The sequence below is a fragment of the Spermophilus citellus genome (genome assembly GCF_964194105.1).
Source record: "Spermophilus citellus genome assembly, chromosome: 4".
Lineage (NCBI taxonomy): Eukaryota > Metazoa > Chordata > Mammalia > Rodentia > Sciuridae > Spermophilus > Spermophilus citellus.
The window spans coordinates 23,898,731-23,926,396 of record NC_138185.1 but is presented as its reverse complement, the minus strand read 5'-3'; the positions used below and the strand labels follow the sequence as shown (position 1 = coordinate 23,926,396).

At 44.8% G+C, this 27,666-nt stretch overlaps 2 protein-coding genes across 6 annotated transcripts in view; one reads left to right on the top strand and one right to left on the bottom strand.

Annotated features, from left to right (window-relative positions):
- Positions 1-27,666, top strand: part of ITCH (itchy E3 ubiquitin protein ligase) — a 212,757-nt gene that overhangs the window by 10,270 nt on the left and 174,821 nt on the right. The gene's annotated exons all lie outside the window — the stretch shown is intronic.
- AHCY (adenosylhomocysteinase) lies at positions 549-19,912 on the bottom strand. 2 transcript variants are annotated; one of them, XM_081290263.1, is made up of 10 exons: positions 19,752-19,912; positions 12,725-12,915; positions 11,355-11,430; positions 9,726-9,875; positions 8,588-8,700; positions 7,779-7,986; positions 7,615-7,702; positions 7,398-7,515; positions 4,531-4,725; positions 549-1,424 (listed from the first exon to the last, which is right to left on the bottom strand). In XM_081290263.1, exons 1-10 carry the CDS (start codon positions 19,777-19,779, stop codon positions 1,293-1,295), a joined length of 1,299 nt encoding a protein of 432 aa, XP_081146389.1. In that variant the 5' UTR covers positions 19,780-19,912; the 3' UTR covers positions 549-1,292. The 2 variants fall into 2 exon arrangements, with proteins under 2 accessions (XP_081146389.1, XP_081146390.1); XM_081290264.1 differs by lacking the exon at positions 9,726-9,875.

Sequence of the window (27,666 nt, the reverse complement as noted above, 5' to 3'; positions counted from 1 at the left end):
CCCAACCACCTTCCTGTGATTCTAATCATGGTCTTTGGTGGGGGAGGGTTTTAGGAAAGCCACCCCTGAGTCTCCATTCTCATCTACAAAATTAGCTAAAAATATTACTAAGATTGTTGTGCCCCTGGCACACTAGTGTCAATAAGTAATAGCCCCCTCATGGTACACTGGATCAATCCAAAGAAAAGTGGAAATGGGGAAGAAAAAAATACAAACAGGAACACACACACATAGGAAAATGCAAACAGTGATTACAATTACAAATGGGTTAAATTCATCAATTAAATGACAGCCTCAGATTTGGTTACAGAAACAGATTATTTATAAGACACATCTGAAAAGAGTTCTGGGGAGGGGGCGAGGGGGGGGAAGGGAGGGAGAAGAGTCCCCTCTTTACCAAACCTTTGAAGTCTAAGAACCTGCCTGCAGCCCTTACCATCCCACACTGAGTCAAACCCTGGTCTTTTCAATCTTCACCAGTACATGACTATAACCTCTACTTCAAGGCCTACAGTACTGGCAGTAGATTATATGATAAAGGCTCAAAATCCTTTTAGGCACCAAAATTTTATTTACCCACCTTCCTGCTTTCTTTTAACATTCGAAACAACATATAAACATCATAAACCAAAATTAATCTTTTTAACCCGGGGTTGTGGAGGAACTATCATGTTACAAAGTGGTGGCAGATTTATGCCTATTTGTGTTTTTCTGGCGTCTCTCAATCTCTGGCTGTGACTTCTCTTGTCCTTTCTTGGCTGTCTTTTAACAGTCTATTCTAACCCCTGTGAAATAGGGGTTCTGAGGTTTGAGAAGGCCCACCATGAAATAAATGAAGCTCTCAGGAAGATTCAAACTTCACAGTTCTTCTTTGTCCTTTGATATGGCTCCTTTTTATCTGTCATAGGCTGAAAAACCAATGAACTGATAAACGAAGCACAGAGATCTTAGTTCACAGACCAGGTGAGGCCTGTATAAAGTGCATGGGCTTTGTGACCACCACTACCAGCTTCCCCCCTAAGAAAGCACTGACTAATGAGCAGTACCACGACCCCTGAGCTCAAGGTTCCCTGTGGATATCTCCCCTGTATCTGCATCTTGACCAGGGTCTCTCAATTCCCCTTGGCACAGTTGGAACAATGAGGGATGCAGCACAGGCCAAACACTGAGTGCCCAGCCCCAGTGAATTGATGGGGGACATTGACAAAGTAATTGCAAAGATGGTGCCATTTGTCTTGGAGAAGTGGGGCCTGGACAGGGATAGCAGCTGGAAGGTGACAGGCAGTCCCGGCTCAGTAGCGGTAGTGATCAGGCTTGAAGGGGCCATCACGGGACATGCCCAGGTACTGGGCCTGCTTTTCAGTCAGCTTGGTCAGCTTCACATTAAGTTTGCTCAGGTGGGCTTCGGCCACTGCTTCATCCAGCTAGGGAAAAACAAAGAAAAACCTGGAATTAGTGCCATGTTCGGGGACCCTGCACTTGTATCCAGCTACCAAGAAAGGCAGAAACTGTTCAGTTGGGGTATCTGCCAACAGAACACATTATACCTCATTCTATTCTCACAGCCAGCCTCAGTGGGTGTGTTGTTTTGGCTGCACATCTCCCCACCAAGTAGTCCCAGTGGGACCACTGATTATATCTCCTTCTTCATCTTCCACCAATTTAAGCAGCTAACTACAATGCTTCTCTGGAATTTGTCTTTGGTCCAGGACATATTTTCCATGAAAGATAGAGTCAGGGGATTCTGTTTACACTGGGATTCCTAAGCAGAGAAGGGTAATCAATCTCAGTTCACCAGTAGCAAGTCTACTTGACAAGTGAAATGAATGTAGAGAAATCAAGATTCAAGACACAGAGAAAAACAGAACTATGGAGCTAGAGTGTCACTCAGTGGTAGAACACATGCTCAGCATGTACAAGGCCCTGGGTTCAATTCCCAGCAACCCCCCTACCCAAAACAATCAGAGATACGATGACACTGAATCTTGAATCCAGTGTGTGGATCTTAGACCCACCATACTGCCCAAACACTCCTTTTTCCTCATTAAACGGTTTCCTTTTTTGATTAAAATAGATCCATATGTGCAAGACCTAGAATTGGAAACCCAGAACCACAAAAATAAATAAATGAATTAATAAATAAATAACTAAATATATCCATACATTCTTTGATACTCCTTCCTTCAAGAGGAAGAACCTGAGAGCAGAGCACTTGCCTAGCATGCATGAGGCACTGGGTTCGATTCTCAGCACCGCATATAAACAAGTAAATAAAATAAAGGTCCATCAACAACTAAAAAAAAAAAAAAAAAAAAAAAAGAGGAAGAACCTAACCAGGCATGTTGATTCACACTGTAATCCCAGCTACTTGGGAGGCTGAAGCAGGAGGATGGCAAGTTTGTGGCCAGCCAGGGCAACACAATAAGACCTTGTCTCAAAAAAAAAAAAAAAAAAAAAAAAAAAAAGAAGAGAGAGAGAGAGAGAGAGAGAAAGAAAAGAGAAAAAGAGATCCTAATTCTCCATCCCTTGAATGACTCAATTCAAATGAATAGAATAAAGCAGAAGTAATGAGTATGACTCTGGAGACAAGGTCATAAAAAGCAATGTGACTTCCTCCTTGCTCTCCCCTGGGTCACTCACTCAGGGAAGCCAGCTGCCATCTCATGAGGACATGCAAGCAGCTCTATGAAGAGACATAGGAGAGAGAAACTGAGATCTCCCATCAACAGTGATGTGAAGGCAGATTTTTCAACCCAGTCAAGTCTTCAGATGTTTGCAGCCCTGGCAGAAATCTTAACTGTAACCTCTTGAAAATGATCTTCGGTCAAAACCAGAGAGCTAAACTGATCTCAAACTCCTACCCACAAAAACAGAAATAAATGTTTAGTGTTTTGTTTTGTGAGACAGCGCCTAACTATGTTGCCCAGGTTCAAGCAATCCTGCCTTCAGCTTCCCAAGTAACTGGGACTAAAGGTGCATGCCATGCACCTAGCTAAATGTTTATTGTTTTAAGCCAGTAAGTTTTGAGGTCAAATGCTTGTAGCAATAGATAACACCCTGATTTGAACCAATTTCTATTACTGGCTACCAAAAGGATCCTAACTAATAAAACTGCCATCCTAACCAGGCATGGTGTTGTACACCTGTAATCCCAGTGACTCGGGAGACCGAGGAAGGAGAATCACAAGTTTGAGACCAACATCAACAAATTAGTGAGCCCCTAAGCAACTTAGTGAGACCCTGAATCAAAATAAAAAATAAAAAGAGCTGGTGATATGGCTTAGTAGTAAAGCACCCCTGGGCTCAATCCCCAGTACCAAAAACACAAAACAAAACAAAAAACCAAAACCCTGCCACCTCTTTTTACAAATGAGAACGTCAAGGTTATAAAAGATGAAATGACTCATCCAAAGTCACACAGCTAGTGAATGACAAAGCTAGGATCTGAACATTTGGGAGCCATTTGGCTCCCAAAATGTGTATTAAGCATCTGAGCTAGAGCCTCCAGGGAAGTTTTGAAGAGATGGAGCAGAAATCTAGGGGGATGGAGGCTGGAGTTATATAAGGCAAACCTCTAACTCTGACCAGTGCCAAAATGCATGAAAGGAGCCTGAAAAGAAGGTCAAGATGCTGTAGTTAAGAGAAGGGTCAATTCTGAGTGTGGCTGTCACTTTTCTCAGCTTCTAGCTCTGGATGGGGCCTCTCTCTTCCCCGAGGACCCCAAGTCCCATCCCAAGATGGCACCACAACCTCTAATCACAGCCCAGCTCAGAAAGCTTTTACACTCCCAAGTGGTTTCACATCTACTATTTCACTGGAGTCTCACAAACATCCCTAAGAAGCAGGAAGGGCAGGGTTTATACTGGTATTTAACAGAAGAAGAAACTTAAGCCTAGAGAAAGTACTCTGAGTACCAACTAAATCATCTCTTTACTCGTCCCAGCCTAGCTCAGGATAATTTCATTTTCCCAGCAACCACAACAGAAGGCAAGTGTGCCACAATGGTTAAACAGACCCTACAACAAGCCTAAGGATCTGGCAGGCTGCACAGAACAGAGTAACTTTAAGGTCCTTCTGGGTAAAACATTTGGTCCAGTAGAACAGTGGCTCAGGGACATGAAGGGGAAAGAATTGGCTGGTCCAGAGGGTACATGCTCCAGGCCAAGTAGATATTCTTCCTCAGTTGGCAGAACCAAGGGGTAGATCTTGGTGTCAAGATCTATCACAGCGTCTCCAGCAGCCAAAGGCTGGAAGAGCAAGAGCTACTCTTACTGGTTACCCAATAGGGAACCTGAGGATCAGACAGGGTAAGCCACTCTGGATGTACTATAAGGAGTCACTCCCCACAGGTTCCTCTGGGCCTCAGTGGGCCTGTTTCCTCTTTTGTCACATGGGGAGAACTGTATAGAACCCTGTGGGGACCTCTAAGAGGGAAGGCAGACACATTCCTTATAAATTCTAGCAAGCTCTGGGTGGGAAGCCCAGGATCAAACACATGACCCCTGGCTTGAGATGGAGGCAAGAACTCACCTTCTTGGGCAGGAAGTGAACCCCAACAGGGTACTTGTCTGAGTGGGTCCACAGCTCAATCTGTGCCAGCACCTGGTTAGTGAAGGAGTTGCTCATCACAAAGCTAGGGTGGCCCATGGCACAACCCAGGTTGACCAGCCGGCCCTCAGCAAGCAGGATGATGCGGCGCCCATTCTTCAGCCAGTAGCGGTCCACCTGCAGGTCACCAGGGCAACAGTGAGGGCTGGTGGGGCACTGCCCAGTCTACCCCTGCCTCCCACCCAACCTAGCAGGGACCTGGAATGCACCAGAACAACTTCCACACAAGGCTGGCACACACAGAGAATAACTAATAGCCAATAACCTTACAGATCTGCTATGAGAATTTAGTAAGCTGCTACCTGTATAGCGATGGCTTTACACGAGGCACCGAGTAAATGCAGCTAATATATGCCAGATACCCTGTACTAAGTCCTTTACATGTAACTACGACACGCCCTCCTAAAACAACACTATGATTTAAGAACTACTATCATTTCCCTTTCACAAAGAAACTAAAGTTTACAAGTGCCACCTGTCAGCCTTGACAGCCTGAGTAGACGTATCCCAGCTTTCAATCACCATTAGAAAGTTGAATGCAACTTAGAAAAGCTTAGTAAAGGGCTGGGGTTGTGGCTCAGCAGTAGAGCTCTCACCTAGCATGCATGAGGCCCTGGGTTTGATCCTCAGCGCCACATAAAAATAAATAAATAAAATAAAGGTACTGTGTCCAACTACAACTAAAAAAAAAAAAAAAATTAAAAAAAAAAAAAAAAAAAGAAAAGCTTAGTAAAGCTGAGTGCAAGGACACTCAACTTGAGCTGCATGTTGGAATCACACTGGGAACCTTAAAAATGAGGATGCCGAGCTCCACTCCCAGATTCCAGACCACAGGGTGTGTGTATGTGTGTGTGTGTGTGTGTGTGTGTGTGCCTGTCTGCCTGCCTGCCTGCCTGCAGAGGTCAAGAACTCCTGCTTCAGTGAATGAAAGAGGAGAAATTCCCAGTCTCAGTGCCCTCAATCTTCCACTTCTTCCAGGTATCTGAACACACAAAAATTTGCTTTCTCCTTCCTCATGGTACAGCAGTGGAGGTAAAGCCAGTGACCTAACTGCAACAAAATGGGTGCTGCACAACGGGGCTGTACAGAGCACAGGGGGACTGCCCACCACCCAAGAAGCTGGCTAGGAAGTGGGTCCCTTGAACTGGAGCTCAGAGAATGGCAAGGAAAAGGGCACTCCTCTGCTCCAAACAAAAGGAGCCGGCTAAAAAGGTAACCAGAAACAGGAGTGTGGTGCAATATTCAGGGAGAAGGGTCCAAGATGGCCCGAGGGTACAGGTTCTTAAGAGATGAAGTTGGGAAGGAGGCTGACAAACTGCAGGAATTCTGAGAGTGAGGACAGAGCCCAGCTTTGGAGGAGAGTTTGGAGAAGAGAGATCCATCACCCTGAAGTAATACCTTTGTAGAACATCTTTCTGGCTGCCAGGGAAGCAAGCCCCACTGTGGCACCAGGCACTCTCAGCAGAAAGGAGGAGGCACCCTCCACCTAGCCAGGAACTGACACTGCAGGCTAGCACAGGACCTACCCAAGGAGACCTCCCACAGGCAGAGGGCCCAGGAGTAGGGTGGGGCATGTGTGTGTGGTATGTCCATAGAGGCTTGCCTGCCCCTCAGAGGCTCTAGGCTCTTGGCTGGTCCTATGGTGTGGCTCTGACTGGGCAGTCTTAGGGCTTTGGTCAACTCTGTGTCTACACGTTCTGTACAACATCTCAAAGACAAGGCACTAACTCAAAGAACCCCACAAGCAGGCTTTCTCCTCTTAAAACTTAAAAAAAAAAAAAAAAAAATTTTTTTTTAAAGTGATCTCCAGGTGTGGTGGGGCAGGCCTGTAATCCCAGCAACTTGGGAGGCTGAGGCAGGAGGATCACAAATTCCAGGCCATGCTCAGCAATTTTGTGAGGCCCTCAGCAATTTAGAGACCCTGTATCAAAATAAAAAAAACAAAAAGGGCTAGGGATATAGCTCAGTGGTAAAGAGTCCCTGGGTTTAACCTCTGCTACAAAAAAAAAAAAAAAAAAAAAAAAAAAAAAAAGATCAACAACTTGTATATACTCAAGGATTAATTACTAGGAGAGACTGCTCAGAGTTTGCTTAAGGGAAGGGAGTATGGCTCAGTGGCAGAGTGCGTGCTTATCACACACAAGGCCCTAGGTCCAATCCCATATACACACATAAAATGAGCTTGCTTAACTTGAAAGCTCTTGATACACAAAGCCAAAATATCTTCCAGAAACATATTACTTTATAATCAGAGAAAAAAAAAATAAAGCCACAATAAATATAAGCCAAATAATATTTCACACACCCCAAAGGAACTCATCTCTCGATGGCCCACTGCAAACCTGTCCTTTGACCAGTAAGCAGCCCACTTTTCACACAGCTGTTCCAGCCGGAAACCCAGCATCCTTTTCAAATTCTTCCCCTAGTCTGACTCCAGTCCGTCATCCAACACTCTCCAAGAGTGCTAGTGCTGGTTGCCAACGCCTCTACAGGGTTTTGAGAGCACCCTCTCAAAGCCTCCCCTGCCCCCATGCCCGTTTCCATGCTCCACACAGTAGCAGCATGAGTACAGCAACCTCATGATGTACACAGTTCACCTACCTAATATGGTTAGGGATTCTGGCTGCCCTCAGGATCAAATCCGCCACATTAGTTCTAGCTCTGAAACCAGGCTCTTTCCCACACCCCTGCTGGTAACAGCCTCCTAATCTGCTCTCCCTGGGGGGCAGCCCACAAGCAGGTGGGCTCAGTCCTCCACTGCAGGTACAGGCAGAGCTAGGGCCTCTCACCTGGGGCTTGATGTTCACCTTCTCCACAGCATTCTCATTGAGCCACTTCACATCAATCTCCACATCAAAGTGCCCAATGTTACACACGATGGCATCATCCTTCATCTGCTCAAAGTGCCTGTCAGGGAGCCCAAGCCCACAGGAGACCATCAGAGACAAAGAGCATTCACGAGTCTACACCCCTCTTTTGCTCCCCAAGATGCCCTCCGACACCTACCGGCCCAGGATGATGTCCACACAGCCTGTGGTAGTGACAAAGATGTTGCCCTCCTTGCAGGCCTCATCCATGGTAGTCACCTCATACCCTGTGGAGACAGTAGCCATGGGTTATGAGGGCCTTGTCTCTCCCCTGGCCCCAGTGTCGACCCCACCTTATCATACCTTCCATGGCAGCCTGTAGCGCATTGATAGGGTCAATCTCGGTAATGATGACACGAGACCCAAAGCCCCTCAGGGCCTGGGCACAGCCCTTGCCCACGTCACCATAGCCGGCTACCACTGCCACCTTGCCCGCAATCATCACATCCGTGGCCCGTTTGATGCCATCTATGAGGGACTCCCGGCAGCCATAGAGGTTGTCAAATTTACTCTGAAAAGAGAGAGGACAGGGATGATGGGGGCAAACAAGGTCTTGGGGCCAGGCTTCAGAATTGTTCCACAGAGCCCCAAGCCTCAGGCCCACTCAGCACCTCGGCCTGGCTGAACCCCTCTGGGACTCCTCCCGACCATCCATGCCCAACATGCCCCTCACCCTAATCAGCTCCAAGACCTTCTCCCTAGTCTTTCCTGCTAGTCCAGAAGCCTTCTAGGCATCGATCACTAGGAGAGACTGCTGGATCAAAGAACTGGGTTAATTTTAAAGCTTGTGACAGCCAAAGACAATGCTCTTGAAACCCAGGTCTGAGGCCCACTGTGCAGTTTTTTCCTTCTTTAATGTACTCGTTACCCTTGGCCTATACCCCTTTTCCCCTCAGATGAAGGCTTCATGTCCCTGGTCTGCAGCCTTCCTGGGTAGGCTTCTTCAGGATGATGACAACATGGGGTCTGAAAACCCCTCAGAGTCTGGGAATAGCCCTTGCCCATGTCACTATAGCCTGCTACCACTGCGCACAATCATCACATCTGTGGCTCACTGATGCCATCTGTGAAGGACTCTCTAAGCTGGAGCTGGCACTGCCCCAAGGACTCACCTTGGTGACAGAGTCATTGACATTGATGGCCGGAACCTTCAGTATCCCATTGGCCATCATCTTATATAGATTGTGGACCCCAGTTGTGGTCTCCTCAGAGATGCCTCGGATGCCTGAACAAAAGGCAAAGAATGTCAGAGACCAGCTCTGACTCACCTAAATTCCCCATCTTTATCCCATAATGCTATTCATCTTTCAGGGTTCCCAGCTCCGTGACACAGTACAGTTCACCCAATCACTCAGGCCAACATAAGGGAGGAGCCACTAGATGCCCTCCTACAGGGAATCCATCACCAGGCCAGATGATTCAACCTCCCAGTTTCTCCCAACCTCTCCATTCTCACTGCTATTATCACTTTTTCTTCTTCTGGTTTTGTTTATTTATTTATTTTTGATTCCAGGGATTAAACCTAGGGGTGCTTAACCACTGAGCCACATCCCCATCCCTTAAGTTGCTTAAGGTCTCGCTAATTTGCTGAGGCTGGCTTTGATTTTGACAATCCTCCTGCCTCAGTCTCCCAGGTCACTAGGATTACAGGCATGTGCCACCACACCCAAAAGATTGTGGCTGCCATCATTTCTCACCTAGTCTTCCTGCCACAATTCATCCTCCATAAAGCAGTTGTAGCCACTTTTTTCATGTATATTTTAACAGAAATCTCAAAACCCTCCAATTATTTCCTTTTCTCTCAGGATTAAGCCAAACTTTCTTATAGCACTTTTAGGTCGCACCTGGCCTTCAACTAAAGCTCCACATCGTGGAATATTCCCTAAGGAAGGCTCCCTCCATCCATTGCAGCCATGCTAGCTTCCTATTTATTTAATAGTCACTCCTTTCCTGCCTCAGGGCCTTTGCACTCTCCATATATCACTCCCCAGATACTCTCCCTCCCCACCCTGCTTTTAACAAAGCTGGCTCCTTCCCAGCTATTCTCAGTCTTGGCATTATGCCAGCCCTTGGGCTATCAACTCAGCCAGCAACCTCAGCCACCCAGCCCCATGTCCGCAGAAATCCAGAGGCCAGGCCCCTGCCTGCCTGCCTGCCTGCCTGCAAGACTCTCATGTCCTCCTGTCTTCCACAGAATCTGGGCATTTTTCCAGGTGTCGGGCACCCAGCCCACCCCCTGGCCCTGCTCACCTGACAGAAGCTGTGGGTACTTTGTGTGGATGAGGTTAGTAAGGTCTCCACCGTCGTCCAGAATCATATTGAGGGGCCCATCCTTGAAGTACAGTGTCTGCTCGATGCACCACAGGTACTCTTCGTCTGTTTCACCCTTCCAGGCATACACTGGAGGGTGAGTGGCACATCAGGGCCTGACCTTCCCCATCGGCACCTCTGCTCAAGGGAACTGCCCAGGCAGAGCCAATGCTACCTCCTTCCTAATTTCCATGTCCAGCCACTTCCAACCCCGAGAACCCAGCAGGGGTACAAACACAACTTGGAACCAGAAAGATCCGAGTTCAAATCCTGGCTCTGCCACTTACCAGCTATATAACCTTGAGCTAATCACCTCACTTCTCTGAGCTTCAGTTTCCTCCTCTGTATATGGGGCTCACAACAATACAGATTAAATGAGACAGAGGCCAAGTAGAGCCCCACAGGTACAAGTATGTGGAAATTGTTCCTTTCTCATCCCCTTCTGCCTAAGCCCCAAGGACTGGGGTATCAACCCACACAGACCAGAGCTCCCTCCCACAGTGAGACCTCCTACTCAGTGGGAACCACATGGCTGGATCCAGACATTGTTCTGTTCTGAAAGGTCTTAAGGGCACAGCAGCCTCTGTGGTGGGTAGTCTCAGGCAATGTCTGGCCAAAAAATTACTAATAGCAGCTACTACAAATGAAGCACTTTCTCTGTGCCAGACATTACTCTATCGCTTTAGACTGCATCTCATTTTTCCTTACAGAAGCCCTGCAGGGCAGGCGTTACCACTGTCACCACTTATACCCAGAGAGAGCCTAAGATGTGCCTGTATCATGTAGCATGGTATCCCAGAAAGGCACAGAACCCAGAGCTATTGAGGGCCAGCTGTGCTCCTCCCATCATATGAAGTAACAAGGACACAGGTGAGGGGTTTCCAGGAAATTCCTGTAAGCAAAGGACATAGGCCAAGCAGGGCCGGCTGCCTTTCCCCACAACTGGAGAATATAATGGTCTTGAAAATAAGACCTTTCATGGGGTCATGGAACCCAGCCAAGGCTGAGGCCTGTGGGACATGCCCATTTCATCCCAGTCAGTCTATGAAGAAGCCCTCTTCATCTCATCTATGGCTGATCAGAAGGAATCTTGAATGTCCTACTTAATCACCATCAGATCTAACTACTCCCTCCTGTAGCACAGACAGACGTGCCCTTCTCCAGCAGTTCATGAGAAAGTCCTTCTTCTTTAGTCCTGGTCCTTCCTAGCTCCTTATACTATCATATCTCTGCAGTGGACCTCTGGGCTCTTTTTCTGCCCTCTCCCTCCCCAGTTCTTTGGAAACAAATCCACATCCTTCCTTTAAGGAACTTCCCTTCCTCTATATCATGTGGCTCCCAATCATAAGATCCTGCCCATGCTAGTCACAGGCTTGAGATGGCTCAATAAGCACTTCCCCAGGATTTTAGATGATAGTAAAACAAAGCAGCTCTTTCCTATGGGTCACCAGGCTAGGATCCTCTGCCCTGCTGTAAGAAGCCTGTTGCTCTAGGGGTCAATGAAGCAAACAGGGAGAAGAGGAGTCCATTCATGCATTCCCCCCTGCCTCAGGAGCAAGTAGGCCTCACCTGGAATGCCAGCCTTGGCAATGGCAGCTGCTGCATGGTCCTGAGTGGAGAAGATGTTACAGCTAGACCACCGCACCTAGAAGGGTCGGCAAAACAAGGCTGTGGGTCACTGATGGTCAGAAGCACCAGGGTCATGGGCAGGGAGAAGGAAAAGCCCTGGTTGTAGGTGTGAGAGGCTGGGACCACAGTCCAGCCAGTGCCACAACCACACACTGGGTGAGTGGATAGGAGCCATAGCAGTGACAAGATGCAGGTCTGACAGAAGGGAAAGGGCTGGAGCAAAGAGACAAGTAAAGAGGCTACTGAAGAAAAGTCCACAGGAAACACAGTGGGAACCCTGGAGGTGATGAGTTGTCATGTGTCCAGGATTCCTGAACTGAGAGAATCTGGAAGGCTGGGGTTGCCACTTACTGACATGGGGAAGACTCCGGGAAGAGCAGAAGGCTAAAAATTGAGTTTGTTCAAAAATTTGAGATATGTACCTGATCTCCAAGTGGAAAAGACACATTAGAACCAGAAGGTATAAGACTGGAATTCCAGAAGTTCAGCCTAAATACAGGTATTTGGGTGTCGTCACCATACAGACAGTATTTAAAGTCATAAAATCCGACCACCAAGACTGAATGTGGCCCAGGATGGTGACGCATACCTGTAATCCCAGCAGCTCAGGAGGCTGAGGCAGGAGGATCGCAAGTTCAAAGTCAGCCTCAGCAACTCAGTGAGACCCTGTCTCTAAATAAATTATAAAAAGAGCCAGGGATGTGGCTCAGTGGTTAAATACCCCTGGGTTCAATCCCTGGTACCAAAAAAAAAGGAAGAGATTGAATGTGAAGAAAAAAGAAGAGGGCTAAGGACTGAGCCCTGGAGTAGTCTGTTGGTTTTGGCTGCCTGGCACTGCCCTGCTCACCTTTGGAAACCACCTTGCATCCCGACTCACTGAGATCTTGAATAAACTGTCAATCATTGGTACACATGACCCAGACTGAATCAATCAAAGCACTCCAATCTTCTGGAAAGCATGATTGGTCCAGGGCAGGCACATGACCATAGCAGGGACAATGAAAGGCAGTCCTTAGAATACTAAATAGGACTTTGAGGTTGAGTTTTTCCTACTAGAGCTCTAAGCCAGGAAGGTGTGTTGAGCTCAGTCAGAAGCTATCTTTCTGGTCACAGAGAAAATCTGTAGAACATTCACCACGAGGGTGGCAGCACTGGGAAAGGGAAAACTCAAGTGATAGGGAGGAGAGACCCTGCTGGCCCAAAGTTGGCCCCACACCTGGACTTCTCCCCACTCCTGTAGACTCTTCTTCCCTGGCGGAACCCAGAGAGGGGAAGGGACTCACCCAGGGTCACACAGCAGTGGGTCTTACCTCAGCACCCAGGGCGACAAGAGTCTCAATGAGGACAGCAGTCTCTACTGTCATGTGCAGGCACCCTGCAATGCGGGCGCCCTTCAGTGGCTTGGAGGCCGAGTACATCTCCCGCATGCGCATCAGGCCAGGCATCTCATTCTCTGCAATGTCCAGGGCCTTGCGTCCCCAGGCGGCCAGGCCAATGTCCGCTGCAGGGGCAAGATGAATGGGAGTCCCATAAGCCACTTCCTCCCACCAACCACGAAGCATGAGCCCAGTGTAAAGACCCAATCCATATATGGGCCCCAAACCCTTGGGCTTGACTATGTGTCACTGCATTCTCTCATTTAGTAACTATGTATGCAACTGGGCAGCCTAAAGAGAAAAACATGGTACCTGTTTAAGTGCAGCTTACCGTCTTGTAGAGAATACATTTAATCAAAGAATCACCCAGATACACCAAAGTTACAACACAGAAGTACCCCTTCAAAAAAGATCTATCACCTCCCACCACCCTTCCTTTCTACTGTCACCTCCAGGTCACTCATTCCCTAAAAATTTTAGCTCCATTTCCTCTCCACATTATGACTTTTGGTGATTCAACACTCAAATATTATCCAACATCTTGGACTTGATACAGTTCCTTGAGCTCCGTGGCAACATGAAAATGCTTCCTCCCCGTTCCTGATGTTTCCACATGGAGGGAATTCATCAGTATAAATAACATTCTCTGTCCCAAGGAAGGTGGATTGGCTTGTCTGATTAATAAATATGAGAGGATGGGCTGGGATCGTGGCTCAGTGGTAGACTGCTTGCCTCACATGTGTGAGGCACTGGGTTCAATTCTCAGCACTACATATAAATAAATGAATAAAATAAGGTCCATCAACCCTAAAAAAAAAAAAAAATTAAGTCAGCTAAAAAAATAAATGAACGTGAGATGAATAAACTGGGCATGTTCAGTTTGGCTCTCCCTTCTTTTTGCAAGCAAGCACCTACCTGCCCACCTGCAGGAATCAGGTAATCAGGTATTCTCAGCTGCCTTGACTGTGACTGGTGGGTAAGCAGGGTTCAGTTAGCAGGATCATTTGGCTTTTACAATAAGCTACACCTCTGGCTTTGATGTTATCAGTAATAAATAGTTTATTTTGGTCTTTAGCTGACACCTCAAATGTCTCAAATTTTGCCAATTCTCAAGCAGGAAAGGATACTATCATAAGTTCTGTCACTGTCTCATTGCTTAGGGCCTCACCAAGATGCTAAGGCTGGCCTTGAACTTGCAATCCTCCTGTCTCAGCCTCCCAAGTTGCTGAAATTACAACAACAACTTGTGTACCCCTACCCCAACACTTTTTCTAATTTTATTTTGAGACAGAGTCTTATTAAATTGGCCACTCAGGTTGGCCTTGAACTTGCAATTCTCTTGTCTCAGCCTCCCAAATTGCTGGGATTACAGACCTGCACCAGTGTGCCCAATTGACTCGAGAGAGCTTAATAATAAATAACAAAACTGAATCATTCTGCTTCCTATTGAACCTTTAAACAAGAAGGGTTGCAGGTCTAGTTCAATGGTAGGCACATGCAAGACCCTGGGTTCAATCCAGCACCAGAATAGTGTCAGAGGTGAAATACTCCACCCCCATGAAAGTCACCACTCCTGCTGCACCTTGAGATCTCACTTCCTACCACTCCCCTTGCCCCCCCCAACCCCCCCCCACCCCCCGGGAGGACAGACACTGAGGATGATAGCTCTCCCTTGGAAATCTGGATTTCAAGCAACCAACTCTGGTCATGTCCCAACTTTCCAATTCCTTCCTTCTTGCCCCAACTTCAACAAGATGGCAACCAGTCAGGTAAGAACTTCTTCCTTCCCCAGTTTAGGATTTCAATCTCCATCCCTCTGCCCTCTTTCCTCTGAGAACTCACTTGGCAAAACTCCCACCCTGGTTAAACCCAACCCTCTGCTGCACCTAAGCCAGTGACCCAGAAGGAGAATCAACCACACCAAGAGGTCTTCTTATTATTACTAAGATCATAAATCTAAAGGGACAAGCACATTCCAGCAATCATTTAATATTTTCCTAGTAAATTTACTTTTCTTTTCAACTTTTCCCAAACCTCCAATACCTCTCCCCATTAACTAATAACCTCATTTGACAATTCATTAAGAATTCAGGGGGCTGGGGATATAGGTCAGTTGGTAGAGTGCTTGCCTCACATGCACAAGGCCCTGGGTTCAATCCCCAGCACCACCAAAAAAAAAAAAAAAAAAAAAAAAAAAATTGGGGTTGGGGTTGTGGCTCAGTGGTAGAGCTCTCACCTAGCACATGTGAGGCCCTGGGTTCAATCCTCAGCACCACATAAAAAACTAACTAAGTAAAATAAAGGTATTGTGTCCAACTACAACAGAGAAAGAAAGGAAGGAAGGAAAAAAGAAAGAATGAATTCAGGATCATGCCACTTTTCCTCCAAGGAATCCACTGCCCTCCTTATTTAGACTTACAAACTGGGCAAGCTTTTCTGTTACAACAGACAAGCTGTCCCTGATTTCCTATCTTCTCTCCTCCTTCAGAACCTCAGTACTCCACTTCTCAATGAGTGTAGTAGATGGGCACATAATCCCAGCAACTTAGCAACTTAGGATGATCTCAGCAGGCAGGATGATCCCAAGTTTGAGGCCAGCCTTGGCAACTTAGTGGGCTTCTGTCTCAAAATTAAAAAAAAAAAAAAAAAAGGGCTGGGGTTGTGGCTCAGTGGTAGAGTGCTTGCCTAGCATGCGTGAGGCACTGGGTTCAATCCCCAGCACCACATAAAAATAAACAAATAAAATAAAGGTATTGTGTCCATCTACAAATATATATATATATATATTTTTTTTTTTTTTTTTTTTAAAGATACACACAGGAGATGGACCCCATTGGTTAAATGCCCCTGAGTTCAATCCCCAATACAAAAAAAAAAAAAAAAAATGTGTCCAAAGACCAGCCTGATCCCCAATAGGGGACTTTTTTTTTGATACTGAGGATTGAACCTGGGGTGCTTAACCACTGAGCCACATCCCCCATCCTGTTTTACATTTTGTTTAGAGACAGGGTCTCACTGAGTTACTAAGTGCCTCGCTAAGTTGCTGAGGCTGGCTTTGAACTCGCAATCCTCCAGTCTCAGTCTCCTGGGCCTCTGGAGCGGTGGGGATTACAGGCAAGCGCCACTGCAATGACTCAGAAATCCTTTCTTTATTTGGCTTCTGGTTCTCTTCCTCCTCCTTCCTTCCTGGCTCCTCTTGAACTAACAGACTCAAATATTTGGAAGCCCTCAGGGCTCCAAATATCTCCCTCTTTCTAATTCTTGCCAGGTGAACTCTTGTAGCCTTAGGGTTTTGAATTCCTTCTCTAGGGTAAGGACTCCCCTGAACTTGAGACTTTTATAATGCAGCTGCCTATTCAGCATCTCCACTTGAATGTCCAACTGGATCTATTATATATCAAGTGTGAGCTCCTTGTCCACACACCCTTCTCATTTTAGGTAATGAAACCACCATCCAGTCAGCCACTCTGACCAATATTTACAAGATTTCTTATTTCCATTTTCACCTCCATCAGCATGTTTTTGGCTCAACATCCCAAAAAATAATCAACCCAATCAGAGCTTACCACCCTTGTTTAAACTGTCACTTCTCAGACACTGGTCACCCCACTCCCACATACCATGCTCCCCACAGCAGCCAAAAGGGAAGCTTTCAAAATCTTAAGTTATATGACCTCCAATATTAAAGAATACTATTCTACCAAAATAATGAATAACACAAACAAAAATCTCTCATGACTTCCCCTAACCTATGAATAAAATCCTAACTCCTCACCTGGCCTTCAGGGCCTTACCTGACCCTCTCCCCAACCATCACCTTCTTCTCTCTTTCACTAAGGGCTCAGCCACACAGACCTTGACTGTCTTCAGACAAGCTCATTCCCACCTGAGGGCTTTAATTCCAGCAGTTGTTAGCCTAAAAATTTACTCCCCAAGTACTGATGTAGTACCTGGCACTCTGGTGCTCAAAAAAACCTGGAAACAGGAAAGAAGAGGGTAAATTCCTGCTGGAGGAACAGAAAGTGGGTCAGGGTGACTCAAACAAAGATGGGAAACCTATAAGGTTTAAAGGAACATATCATTCAAAACCACATTTTTCTTTTGAAAAGACCCCACACATTGGCTGCTGCACAGATCTGTGGAGCAAGAAACCCAGAGAGACTTGTGAGGTAGGAGAACAAATATAAAACAGTGACAATACTACATTATCTGTATGCATGTCTGTCCCACCTACCTGTCCTTGGGTCACCTTTGCATCTCTAGTGCCCAGCAGACCCTGGCACAGAGAAGGAGTCAGCAGATGTTTATCTATTGTTAGAAATCGATGAAAAGTGCATGCCTGTAGTCCCAGCTGCTTGGGAGGCTAAGGCAGGAGGATGGAAGATTCAAAGCCAGTCTCAGCAACTTAGTGAGGCTGTAAGCAACCTAATGAAATTCAGTCTCAGAATAAAAACAAAAGAGCTGAGGATGTGGCCCAGTTAAGAACCCTTGGGTTCAATCCCTGGTACAAAAAAAAAAAAAAAAAAAAAAAAAAAATTGAACAACAGAAGATTCAGGGGCTGGGATTGTGGCTCATTGGCAGAATGCGCTTGCTTAGCTTAGCATGTGTGAATCACTGGGTTCAATCCTCAGCACCACATAAAAAAATAAATAAATAAAAAGTTATTGTGTCCATCTACAACTAAAAAAAAAAAAAAATAAAAGGAAAGGAAAAGAAAAAAGAACACATTCAGGAAAGGGGGCTGGCACTGGCCAGAGGTGGCAAAAAAAAAAAAAAAAAAAAAAAACAACTCAGAACCTAGACCAACTCCTAGCATTTTACCAATGAGGAAAAAGCCCAGACAGGAGTTTGCCACAGGTTCCATAGCCAGTCAATGGCCCTGCAATAGGTGACAATGCCCTGCAATAGGTGACAATGGGTTCTGTGCTATCCCACCTACTTTATTACCATCTGACCCTCAACCTAAAAATAATACTTCCGATGATGTCCTCACGGAAACTGTGCTAGCCATAGAGTTTTCCATGGAACCCTCAACTTCAAGGGTGCAGAAGGGGCTGGAGCTCCAAGTGCTGGGGCTTTTGGTACCCTGGGGAGCTGAGGACCTGCAGAAGTTGCAGAAACACAAGAGGAACAGTAAGACCCTTGCTAAACCTCTCCTTCTTAATCTATAGAGTGAGGATAACCATCCCTAACCTTGCTGTGTGCCCTGAGGATTACACAAAATGCCAAATGGGTAAAATCTGCAGATTTTGACAGTGGCTTCTTTCCTCCATTCTTACATAACCAAGACCCTTATGTTCACCCACAGAACTCAATGCCCTCTACCCTGACCCTCCACAGTATGACATAGTCCCTATTCCAGCCATTCCACTAATGTGACCTTGCCTTTCTGGGCTACCGAGTCATCAACCACACAATGTGGGCAATAGTCTACTCTGATGAACTCGATTTCAACAGAATATTTACAAGTTTCTTCCTCTGTGCAATGGGATAATGTCCACTTCTAAAAAGATTTTGTAATCACAAATCACCAGATACAAATATATTGGTATCTTTCTCCACTTTAAGGGGGTCCTTTTTTGGTGGGAGGGGATACTGGGAATTTAACCTAGGGGCAATTTTATCATAACCAGCCCCCTTTTTTTTTTAATTCTTTATTTTTGAGTCAGGGTCTAAGGTGCTTGGGGCCTAGCTAAATTACTGGTGCTGGCCTTGAACGTGCAATCCTCAATCCTCCTGTCCTAGCCTCCAGAGCTGCTGAGATTATCACAGTGCCCACCTCATCCAATTAATGGTGTCTTTTTTTAATTGAAAAAAAAAATTTTTAATTGAAATTTAATTTTTTAAAATTTATTTTTTAATTACAATAAAATGCACATATTTGAGGTATGTAATTTGATCAGTTTTGACATGTAACATACTCAATATAAAAAGCATTTCCATTACACTTTTTTTTTATGGTGCAGAGTTAATGGTGCCTTAAAGTTACTTAAAGTAACTTTACTTTTAAAGCTGCTAATCAACCTGAACAGATTCTTGGTAAAAATTTAATAAGGTTGTTCCAAGTGTGTTCACTGGTACACAGTGGTGAAATGGGTGGGCTCAGAGGTCTAGATACCCTGGTTCAAATCCTGCTCCATCACTTTCCAGCTGTAAAACTGTAGACAAGTGACCTTTAGGATCCATCTTAAAGCAAAAATAGTCCCTCAACTATTCTTGAGAGCTATGAGAATAAGATGGGTTAATCTAGAATAGAGCTAGAAGGTAGTGTCCATGCCACAGTTAAACGCTCAGTGAAGGTTTTATCAGCCTTCTGGTCCGTGGGGCAGAGGGAGAATTTTTCCAAACTCTCTAAATTTTATTCGTGATTCTCTGCACGATGGTCCCTGTTGGGCAGGTCCCACAGGTTGAAGAACTAGCCCTAAGTTCCCGGTGAGCGGATCAGTGCGGCCTCGGGCTCCCTTTCCAGGCCTCTCTTCACAAGCGGGTGCCCTCGCCTTCCCTATAGGAGGCCAGGAAAAAGGTGAGCCCTTGCCTGGGACCACCCAGTTGGCCAAAAGGCAGAATCTGGATGCCTAGGCAGGCTGCAGCGGGGGCCACTAGTTCCAGGCCGCGGCCAGGTGCACTTTCTGCACCCACCTAGCCGCTAGAAGAGGAACGCGCCACCAGATCGGCGCTGGTAGCCCGCGCGGCGTCGCGGGGCATGCCGGAACTTGTAGTCCGCGGCTGCCTCCCGAGACCCGCTCGTCGCGATGGGAGAACTCCAGCCCCCAGGCGGCCCTGCGCTCAGAAGCGCGCGGAGACTGTGATTCAAGGGGCTTCGGGGCCGTCCGGGGCGGCCCCGCGGCAGCCTTACGGCCGCTGCCCCAACAAGCTCCGGGTCAGCCCGGCGGCCGCCATCCCGCACAAACCCTCGGCACGCACAGAGTAGTCGCAGCAGGCTGCAGTCCTGGAACTCACCGACTTTGTAGGGCAGTTTGTCAGACATGCTGGCGGCGCTTCCGCTCGCAGCGATGGACACAGGCAAAGGGGGGTGGGCCTTGGGCTGAGAACCGGCACCTGGCGGGAGGCGCGCGTTAGAGATCTGCGTGTGGCGCGGTCTTCTTTAAATATCTTCCTCTTGCTTGCATATTCATGAGTCCCGAGGGCTGAGTCGTCCGGGGCGGGGCCCAGCGCACGGGGGCGGGGCCGTGACAGACTTAGATCCCTGCGGAGAAAAGTACACGTTTTATCAGGTGCGGCCCTTAGACCTCAGGCACCAAGGAGAGCGGCCTGAGAACCAGCCAAGGCCGTTCTTTGTCTCGTTGGTTCAGCCAGCATATCCGATGTTAAAAACAAACAAACCTTTGAAATACTTACCTCCTGATGCCCATGAGTAGGTTTCTCTGGGCCATTAGGAATAGAATATCCATGTATCTCGAGCTTTCCTAGATATTGCCCATACCTTTCCAAGGTGGTTTTATTATTTACCCTTCCACTCTAGTGTTCAGGCTGGTCACTCTACATCCCTATTACCACTTGTCATCGTCTGACATAAATTTTTGTTGAAACTGATGGGAATGAAAATGTATCTCCTTATGGTTTTAATTAGCCACCTGAAGATCCTGTAACAACCATCAAGAAGTTCTCCAGCCTGCTGAGATGATGCATGCCTTTAATCCCAGCGATTTGAGGCTGAGGCAGGAGGATCATAAATTCAAAGCCAGCCTCAACAACCTCGCTAGGACTTGGGCTTAACTGTCTCAAAAAAGGGGGCGGGAGTCTCTGAGGTAGCTATTTTTTTACCACTCCCAGTGGTAAAGTGTTCCTGGGTTCAATCCCCAATACCAAAAATAGAAAAGAAAGAAAGATTTTCCCACTCCACTCAGGCACCTCTGCCCATCTCCATTTCTCCTACTTCCACCCTTCCCCTCCCCTTTCTTCACCTTCTCAAACTTTTTCAGAGTTTGCCCCTACTCTAGGTTGGCACCTTTTCATCCCCCAATCAGTCAAACTGCATGGCTTCCAAACCCAGATCTTATATGAAACTCCTTCAGCCAAGGTCATCAGGGAATCTGTCGTAATCCGACCAATGTTGCCTCAGCCTGCATCTCAGCCCACCTCTTGACTTCTAATTACTCCTACTCTTCTTTCTCTTTACCTGGTCTTATCAGCAACTTCCTCCCTCTTCTCCTCCAACATCTTCCAGGGTTAATGGTTTTTATTTTTATTTATTTATTTATTTTTAAATGCAGTGCTGAGGATCAAACTCAGGGCCTCATTCGTGCTAGGCAAGTGCTCCACTACTGAGCTGCGTACTCAACATAATGATCCTTTTACCCCTTCCTGGGCCATCTCACCCACACTTAGGGCAGCTGTGACCACTTCCATCTGGTTGATCTGTGTGTCCATGGAATAAAACATTTCCTTATCCCAGAGGTCATCTGTTTCCTTTCTCAATCACAAGCCCTTCCTCTGTCTCTCTGGAGTTACCCTACAGTGAGTTTTGACATCATTCATTCATTCATTCATTTTGGTATGGGAGATTGAATCCAGGGGCACTTAACCACTGAGCCACATCCCAGTCTTTTACCTACTTTTTAGAGACAGGGTCTTGTTTAATTGCTAGGGCCTCACTAGATAGCCTCAGCACTGGGATTCTAGGCATGTGCCACTCCACCCAGCTTATTTTCTTTTCTTTTTTTTTTTTTAAGAGAGAGAGAGAATTTTTTTTTTAGAGAGAGAGAGAGAGAGAGAGAGAATTTTAATATTTTTTTTTAGTTTTCGTTGGAAACAACATCTTTGTATGTGGTGCTGAGGACCGAACCCATGCCAGGCGAGCGCGCTACCGCTTGAGCCACATCCCCAGCCCTTATTTTATTTTCTTAATGAGTTTTACTAGGTATATGACAAACAGCATATCCCTAAACAATACACTGTTTCATATTAACTGCTTTTTGCCTTTGGAAAAATGAAGTTATACTGTATATATTTTTCTAAAAACTGTGCTTTCCTCTCTCAACATTGTTTTTGAGGTCATTCATATAGATTCTATAGCTGTTGCTCACTTATTTCCATCTTTATATAGCAAATTGAATGAATATATCATAATCTGTTTATTCTATTATTGATGGACATTGGGCTGTTCCAATTTCTTACTACCACAAATAATACTTTGCTAACATTCTTATGTATGTATAGTTCTAGGAATTGAATTGTTCAGGTCCAACTTTCCTAGATAACATGAAGCTGTTTTCATGAAGCCATTGCACCAATCTATACTCCCACCATAAGTAGATAAAAATTTTTGATATCATTTCTGTGTCCTTACCTGCTCTTCCTATTATCAAATTTTTATTTTATGCATATCTGGTGGGTGGGAAATGGTATCTCATTGTGGTTTTAATTTGCATTTCTTTGATTACTCTTGAGGTTGAGCATCTATTTATTTTATAACCCATCTGGGTTTCTCTGTCTATAAAAGTTCCATTCAAGTCTTTACCCACTTAAAATAGGTGATTTTTTTTCCTTTAATTTATTAGGAATTCTTTAAATATTCTGCAGACTAGTCTCTTGCTAATTATATGTGTTGCAAAAATCTTCTACAGGCTTGTGATTGATTTGATCTTCTCACCCTCCCTAGACTGTTTTGTTTTGGATTTTGGTTTTTGAAGTATGGAGGATTGAACCAAGGGGTGCTCTGCCACCTTGTAGCTCCAAAATTATATGGATGTGTGTGTTTAGGACAGCCAAGACACTCTTTAAGAAGAACAAAATTGGGGGATTTCCCCTATCAGATGTTATGACTTATAATAAAGCTCCAGTAATTCTGACAGTGTAGGCTTGGTGTAGACTAATGCACTCCCAACCCTTTTTTATTTTTTATTTTGAGATAGCATTTCATTGTCAAGGCTGGCCTTGAACTTGCAATCCTCCTGCCTCAGTCTCCTGAGTATCTGAGATTATAGGGATTTGCTGCCATACCTGGCCCCATGTTGTTTTTTTCGATGAATAGAAAATCTTATTTTTAATGTACCAATCTTTTCCTTTAAAAGTTATTGGGGGGCTAGGGATGTAGCTCAGTTGGTAGAGTGCTTGCCTTGCAAGCCTAAGGCCCTGGGTTCAATCCCCAGCACCACCACCAAAACAAAAGAAAATTAGTGGGAATTTTTAAACTTATTTTAGAAAAAGCTGATTTATCAGCCAGGCACAGTGACACACACCTGGAATCCCAGCTACTCAGAAGACTGAGAACAGGAGAACAACAAGTTTGAGTTTAGACTCAGCAACTTAGCGAGACCCATTTCAAAATTTAAAAGGGGCGGGGCAGAGGGGGGGTTGGGGATGTAGCTCAGTGGTAGGGTACGCCTGGGTTCAATCCCCAGTCCTCATGAATGAAAGAAAGAAAGAAAGAGAGAGAGAGAGAGAGAAGCCTTTATATCCCAAAGTCATAAAGAATTTCCCTACTGATTTCTTCTCCACGTTTTATAATTTGAGGACGTATGTAGAGTGAGGTGAAATTCTTTTTCATTTTTTTTCTCATATGGATAAACAGTTGTTTCAGTTCCACTCAATGAAGAGTGCACCCTTTCCCACTGACCTGCAGGACCATCTCTGACATTTGGGTGTGTTTCTGCTCTCTCTCTTCTGATGCATTAGTCTACACCAAGCCTACACTGTCAGAATTACTGGAGCTTTATTATAAGTCACAACATCTGATAGGGGAAATCCCCCAATTTTGTTCTTCTTAAAGAGTGTCTTGGCTGTCCTAAACACACACATCCATATAATTTTGGAGCTACCTCAAGTTCTAGAGAATAAAACTTTAGGGTATTTTTTCCTGAAATTGTATTACTTTGTAAAGTATTTTTAGGAAAACAAAGTATTTTGAGTGACATCCTTATGTCACTGAGTTATCTATTAGCATGGGATATATATGGTATATTTTTCTTCCTTTATTTAGATCTTTTTTTTAATGTCTCTCAATAAAATTCTACATTTGGAGCAGGGTTGTACCTCAGTGGTACAGCACTTCCCTAGCATGAGTGAAGCTCTGGGTTTGATCCCCAGAAGTCAAACTAAAAAAAAAAAAAAAAACTGAGGATTTCAGGTATGAAGCTAGCCTCAGCAACTTATATCAATAGATTTATTCCTTGGTGATTTTTGTTATTTTTTTTTTCAGTGCTGTAGTATTTTGTTTTGTTTTTTGTTTGTTTGTTTGTTTTTGTTTTTTGGTGGTGCTGGGGATAGAACCCAGGGCCTTAAGCATGTACTCTACCACTGAGTTACAACCCCAGTTGTCTGTGTTATTTTAAACTTATCTTTTTAAATTTTTCACTTTTTAAGTGTTTGTGACAAACTGCTTTTAGTTGATTAATCTATTTGGAAGCCCTGATGATTTTTTACTTGTCTATAAATTATTTTCTATTTACTCTGTATAAAATCATACCATCTGTATGTAATGAATTTTGTTTATTTTCCAGTTTGGACACCTTATTTTCTTTTGCTTTACTGCATTGGCTAGACCAATGGTAAATGGTAATTGGAAGAGATGACATAAATAAGCACCCTTATCCTATTCCACTGGTGCTCATATGCTTTATTTCATAACCAGTTAACACTTCCCTCTGCCCAGTAACTGTCCATTTAACCATCAAAAGAGCTCTCAAATCCAACCTGTGGCCAATGACCCAATTCCATCCTTCACCAGCCTCCTGACTAGTCTCTGAGCGTGCAGCCTAACTGTGCCCCATCCCTATAGTCAGAGCGATCTTTTAAAAACACAAATCTGGTCATATCTTCCCTTTGCTTAATACTACACATTCAGTGGGTTTTTTTTTCAGTGCTTAACACAGTCTTCTATAAAGTGGGATACACATTTGCCAGCATGATTACAAAATTATCCATTAGTGTACAATAGGAAAATACTAGACCTCCTATTTCTATTCATTTTTGTCCTAAAATAGTGACATCTCGAAAAATGATAGATATCACAACCAGAATATTGGCAGTGATACAGTTAAGATACAAAATAGTTAATCACTACAAGATCCCTCATGTTGCCCTTTTTTAGCCACAGTTATAAATCCCAATCCTTCCTTAACCCCTGGGCCATTCCTGTAATTTTGTTGTTTCAAGCTCACCTAGCAAATGCAAGGCCCTGGGTTGGATCCTCAGCACCACATAAAAATAAATAAATAAAATAAGGTATTATAATAAAATAAAGGTATTGGGTCCAACTTCAATTAAAAAATAAATTTTTTTTAAAAAAAGAATGTTATATGAGGCCAGATATGATGGCACATACCTGTAATCCCAACAGCTCAGGTAAGAGGATTGCAGGTTCGAAGCCAGTCTCAGCAATTTATTGAGACTGTAAGTAACCTAGCAAGACCATGTCTCAAAATAAAAAATAAAAGGTCTGGGATTGTAGCTCAGTGGTAGAGTACTTGGCTAGCATGTGTGAGGCACTGGCTTTGATTCTCAGCACTGCATATAAATAAATACAAAAAAGATCCATTAACAACTAAAGAATAATAATAAATAAATAAAATAAAAAGGGCTTGGGCTGGGGATGTGGCTCAAGCCGTAAAACGCTCGCCTGGCATGCGCAGGGCGCTGGGTTCGATCTTCAGCACCACATAAAATAAAATAAAGATATTGTGTCCACCAAAAACTAAAAAATAAATTTAAAAAAAGGGGGGGGGGCTAAAGTTGTGGCTCAGTGGTTATATAACCTTGGGTCCTGGTACCAAAAAAAAAAAAAGTGCTATATGAGCTAGGAATGTAGCTCAGAGTTAGAGCACTTGTCTAGCATGCTTGAAGCCATGGGTTCCATCCACAGCATCATAAGGCGGGCGAGGGGTGGGGAGAATATTCTTTTTGAACATTTATGTGTTCAAATACATATCCAAATACATATCATGTTATATAAATGGAAGCATACACTACCGAATACTACTGGTATTAGCTTTTATCATTTAGCATACTTCTCCGGAGAATCTCTAGGTTGCCACATTAACCAATGGTTATTCCTTTTCCTCGATGAATAGTATTCCATGGTGTAAATGCACCAATTGCTTGACTATGCACCCAGTAAAAGACGTCAGTGCTGGGTTTCTGTTCTCGCAACTAAAAGGTTCAGGGGTCACTCCATTTGAACTGGGCTGACTGGGCTGCGCAAAATAACCACACAAGAGACACAAATACCTTTTTCTTTGGGATCACTGTGACGGCTCCTCTTACCTTAAGGGTCCACAGAAAGAAAGAGAGAGAGAACGCACTGACCCCTTTTATTGAGGAGAAGCTATTCAAATGAGGCAAGGGGTCAGATTTCAGGGGGCTGAGTCTGTCTTCATGATGTCCACTGTCAGCAGGTTGACTGACACCTGGGTAAAAAATAAAAAGGGCCAGAAATGTTGCTCAGTGATAGAATATTCCTGGGTTCAATCCCCAGTACTGCCAAAAAGAGAAGGATACCCACACAAGGCACTTCCATGGAAGATTCTATCCTAAACAGGGCAAGGGGTTATATTACATAGGAACAGGTGAGCATAGTTTCACCCATGGGGCTGTAGCAAGACACACCCATGCACGAGACACCAACCCTTGAACCCAAGAAGGGTGGGGAAAGCTCTGCCACATTTCTGTGACTGAGCACCTCAGCACCCAGCTGGGGAGTGTGACTCAGTCAACTAAGTGCAAGATTGGTCTCCAACACGTCAGTGCCTGACACACTCCGGGCACACTCCTATAGTCCCAGCTGAGGCAGAAGGATCACAAGTTTGAGGCCAGCCTCAGCAACTTAGTGAGGTCCTATGCAACTTAGCGAGTTGTCTTAAAGTAAAAAAATAAAAAGGGCCAGAAATGTTGTCAGTGATAGAATATCCCTGGGTTCAATCCCCAGTACTGCCAAAAGAAAATATCAGATAAAGCTATTGTAGATATTTGTGTATCTACAGATGGAACCCAGAGTCTCACACATGCCAGGCAAACATTGTACCACTGAGCCACATCCCCAGTCCTTGTGTGCAGATTTTTATGTGAACAAAAGTTTTCATTTTTCAGGGATAAGATGCTCAGGAGTGCAATTAGAGATATGTGATAATTGCATACTTAGTTTTATAAGAATAAATTGTCAGCCAGATGCAGTGGCACATGCCTGTTATCCCAGTGGCTCAGGAGGCTGAGGCAGGAGGATTGTGAGTTCAAAGCCAGCTTCAGCAAAAGCCAGGCACTAAGCAACTCAGTGAGACCCTGTCTCCAAATAAATACAAAATAAGTCTGCGGATATGACTCAGTGGTTGAGCACCCCTGAGGTTCAATCCCAGATACAAGAAGAAAGAAGAAAGAAGAAAAAAGAAAGAAGAAGGAGGAGGAGGAGGAGGAGGAGGAAGAAATTGTCAAACCCTAGGGGATATAGCTCAGTGTTAGAGGCTTAGCTTTCATGTATGAGGCACTGGGTTTGATCCTCAGCACACACGTAAAAAAAGAATAAAAAATAAAGGTATTGTGTTCATCTAAAACCAAAAATTAAAAAACATAAATTGTCACACTGTTTTCCAGAGGGCCTGCATGTGCCATTTTATATGCCCATCAGCAATGTGTGAGTTATTGGATTGCTCTACATCCTTGCCAGCATTTGGTTTTGTTATTACTTTTTAAATTTTTTAGCTATTCAAATAGGTGTGTGATTTACATTTCTTTGACAGCTACATGTTGAATATTATTTTCATATATTTATTTGGCATTTGTATATCCTTTTCTTTCTTTCTTCCACTTTTTAAAAATCTTGTGGTGCTGGGGAATGAAACTAGGGGCACTCTACCACTGAGCTATGTCTCATGTTCTTTCTTTTTTTCGTGTGTGTGTGTGTGTGTGTGTGTGTGTGTGTGTG

What these genes read in the sequence shown, in the direction of transcription:
- AHCY (XM_081290263.1), bottom strand. Translation starts at nt 19,779, where the DNA reads ATGTCTGACAAACTGCCCTACAAAGTCG. An exon ending in CAAACTGCCCTACAAAGTCG is followed by an intron (nt 12,916 to 19,751) that starts GTGAGTTCCAGG and finishes TTGCCCCTGCAG; the next exon opens with CGGACATTGGCCTGGCCGCC. An exon ending in TTGTCGCCCTGGGTGCTGAG is followed by an intron (nt 11,431 to 12,724) that starts GTAAGACCCACT and finishes CGACCCTTCTAG; the next exon opens with GTGCGGTGGTCTAGCTGTAA.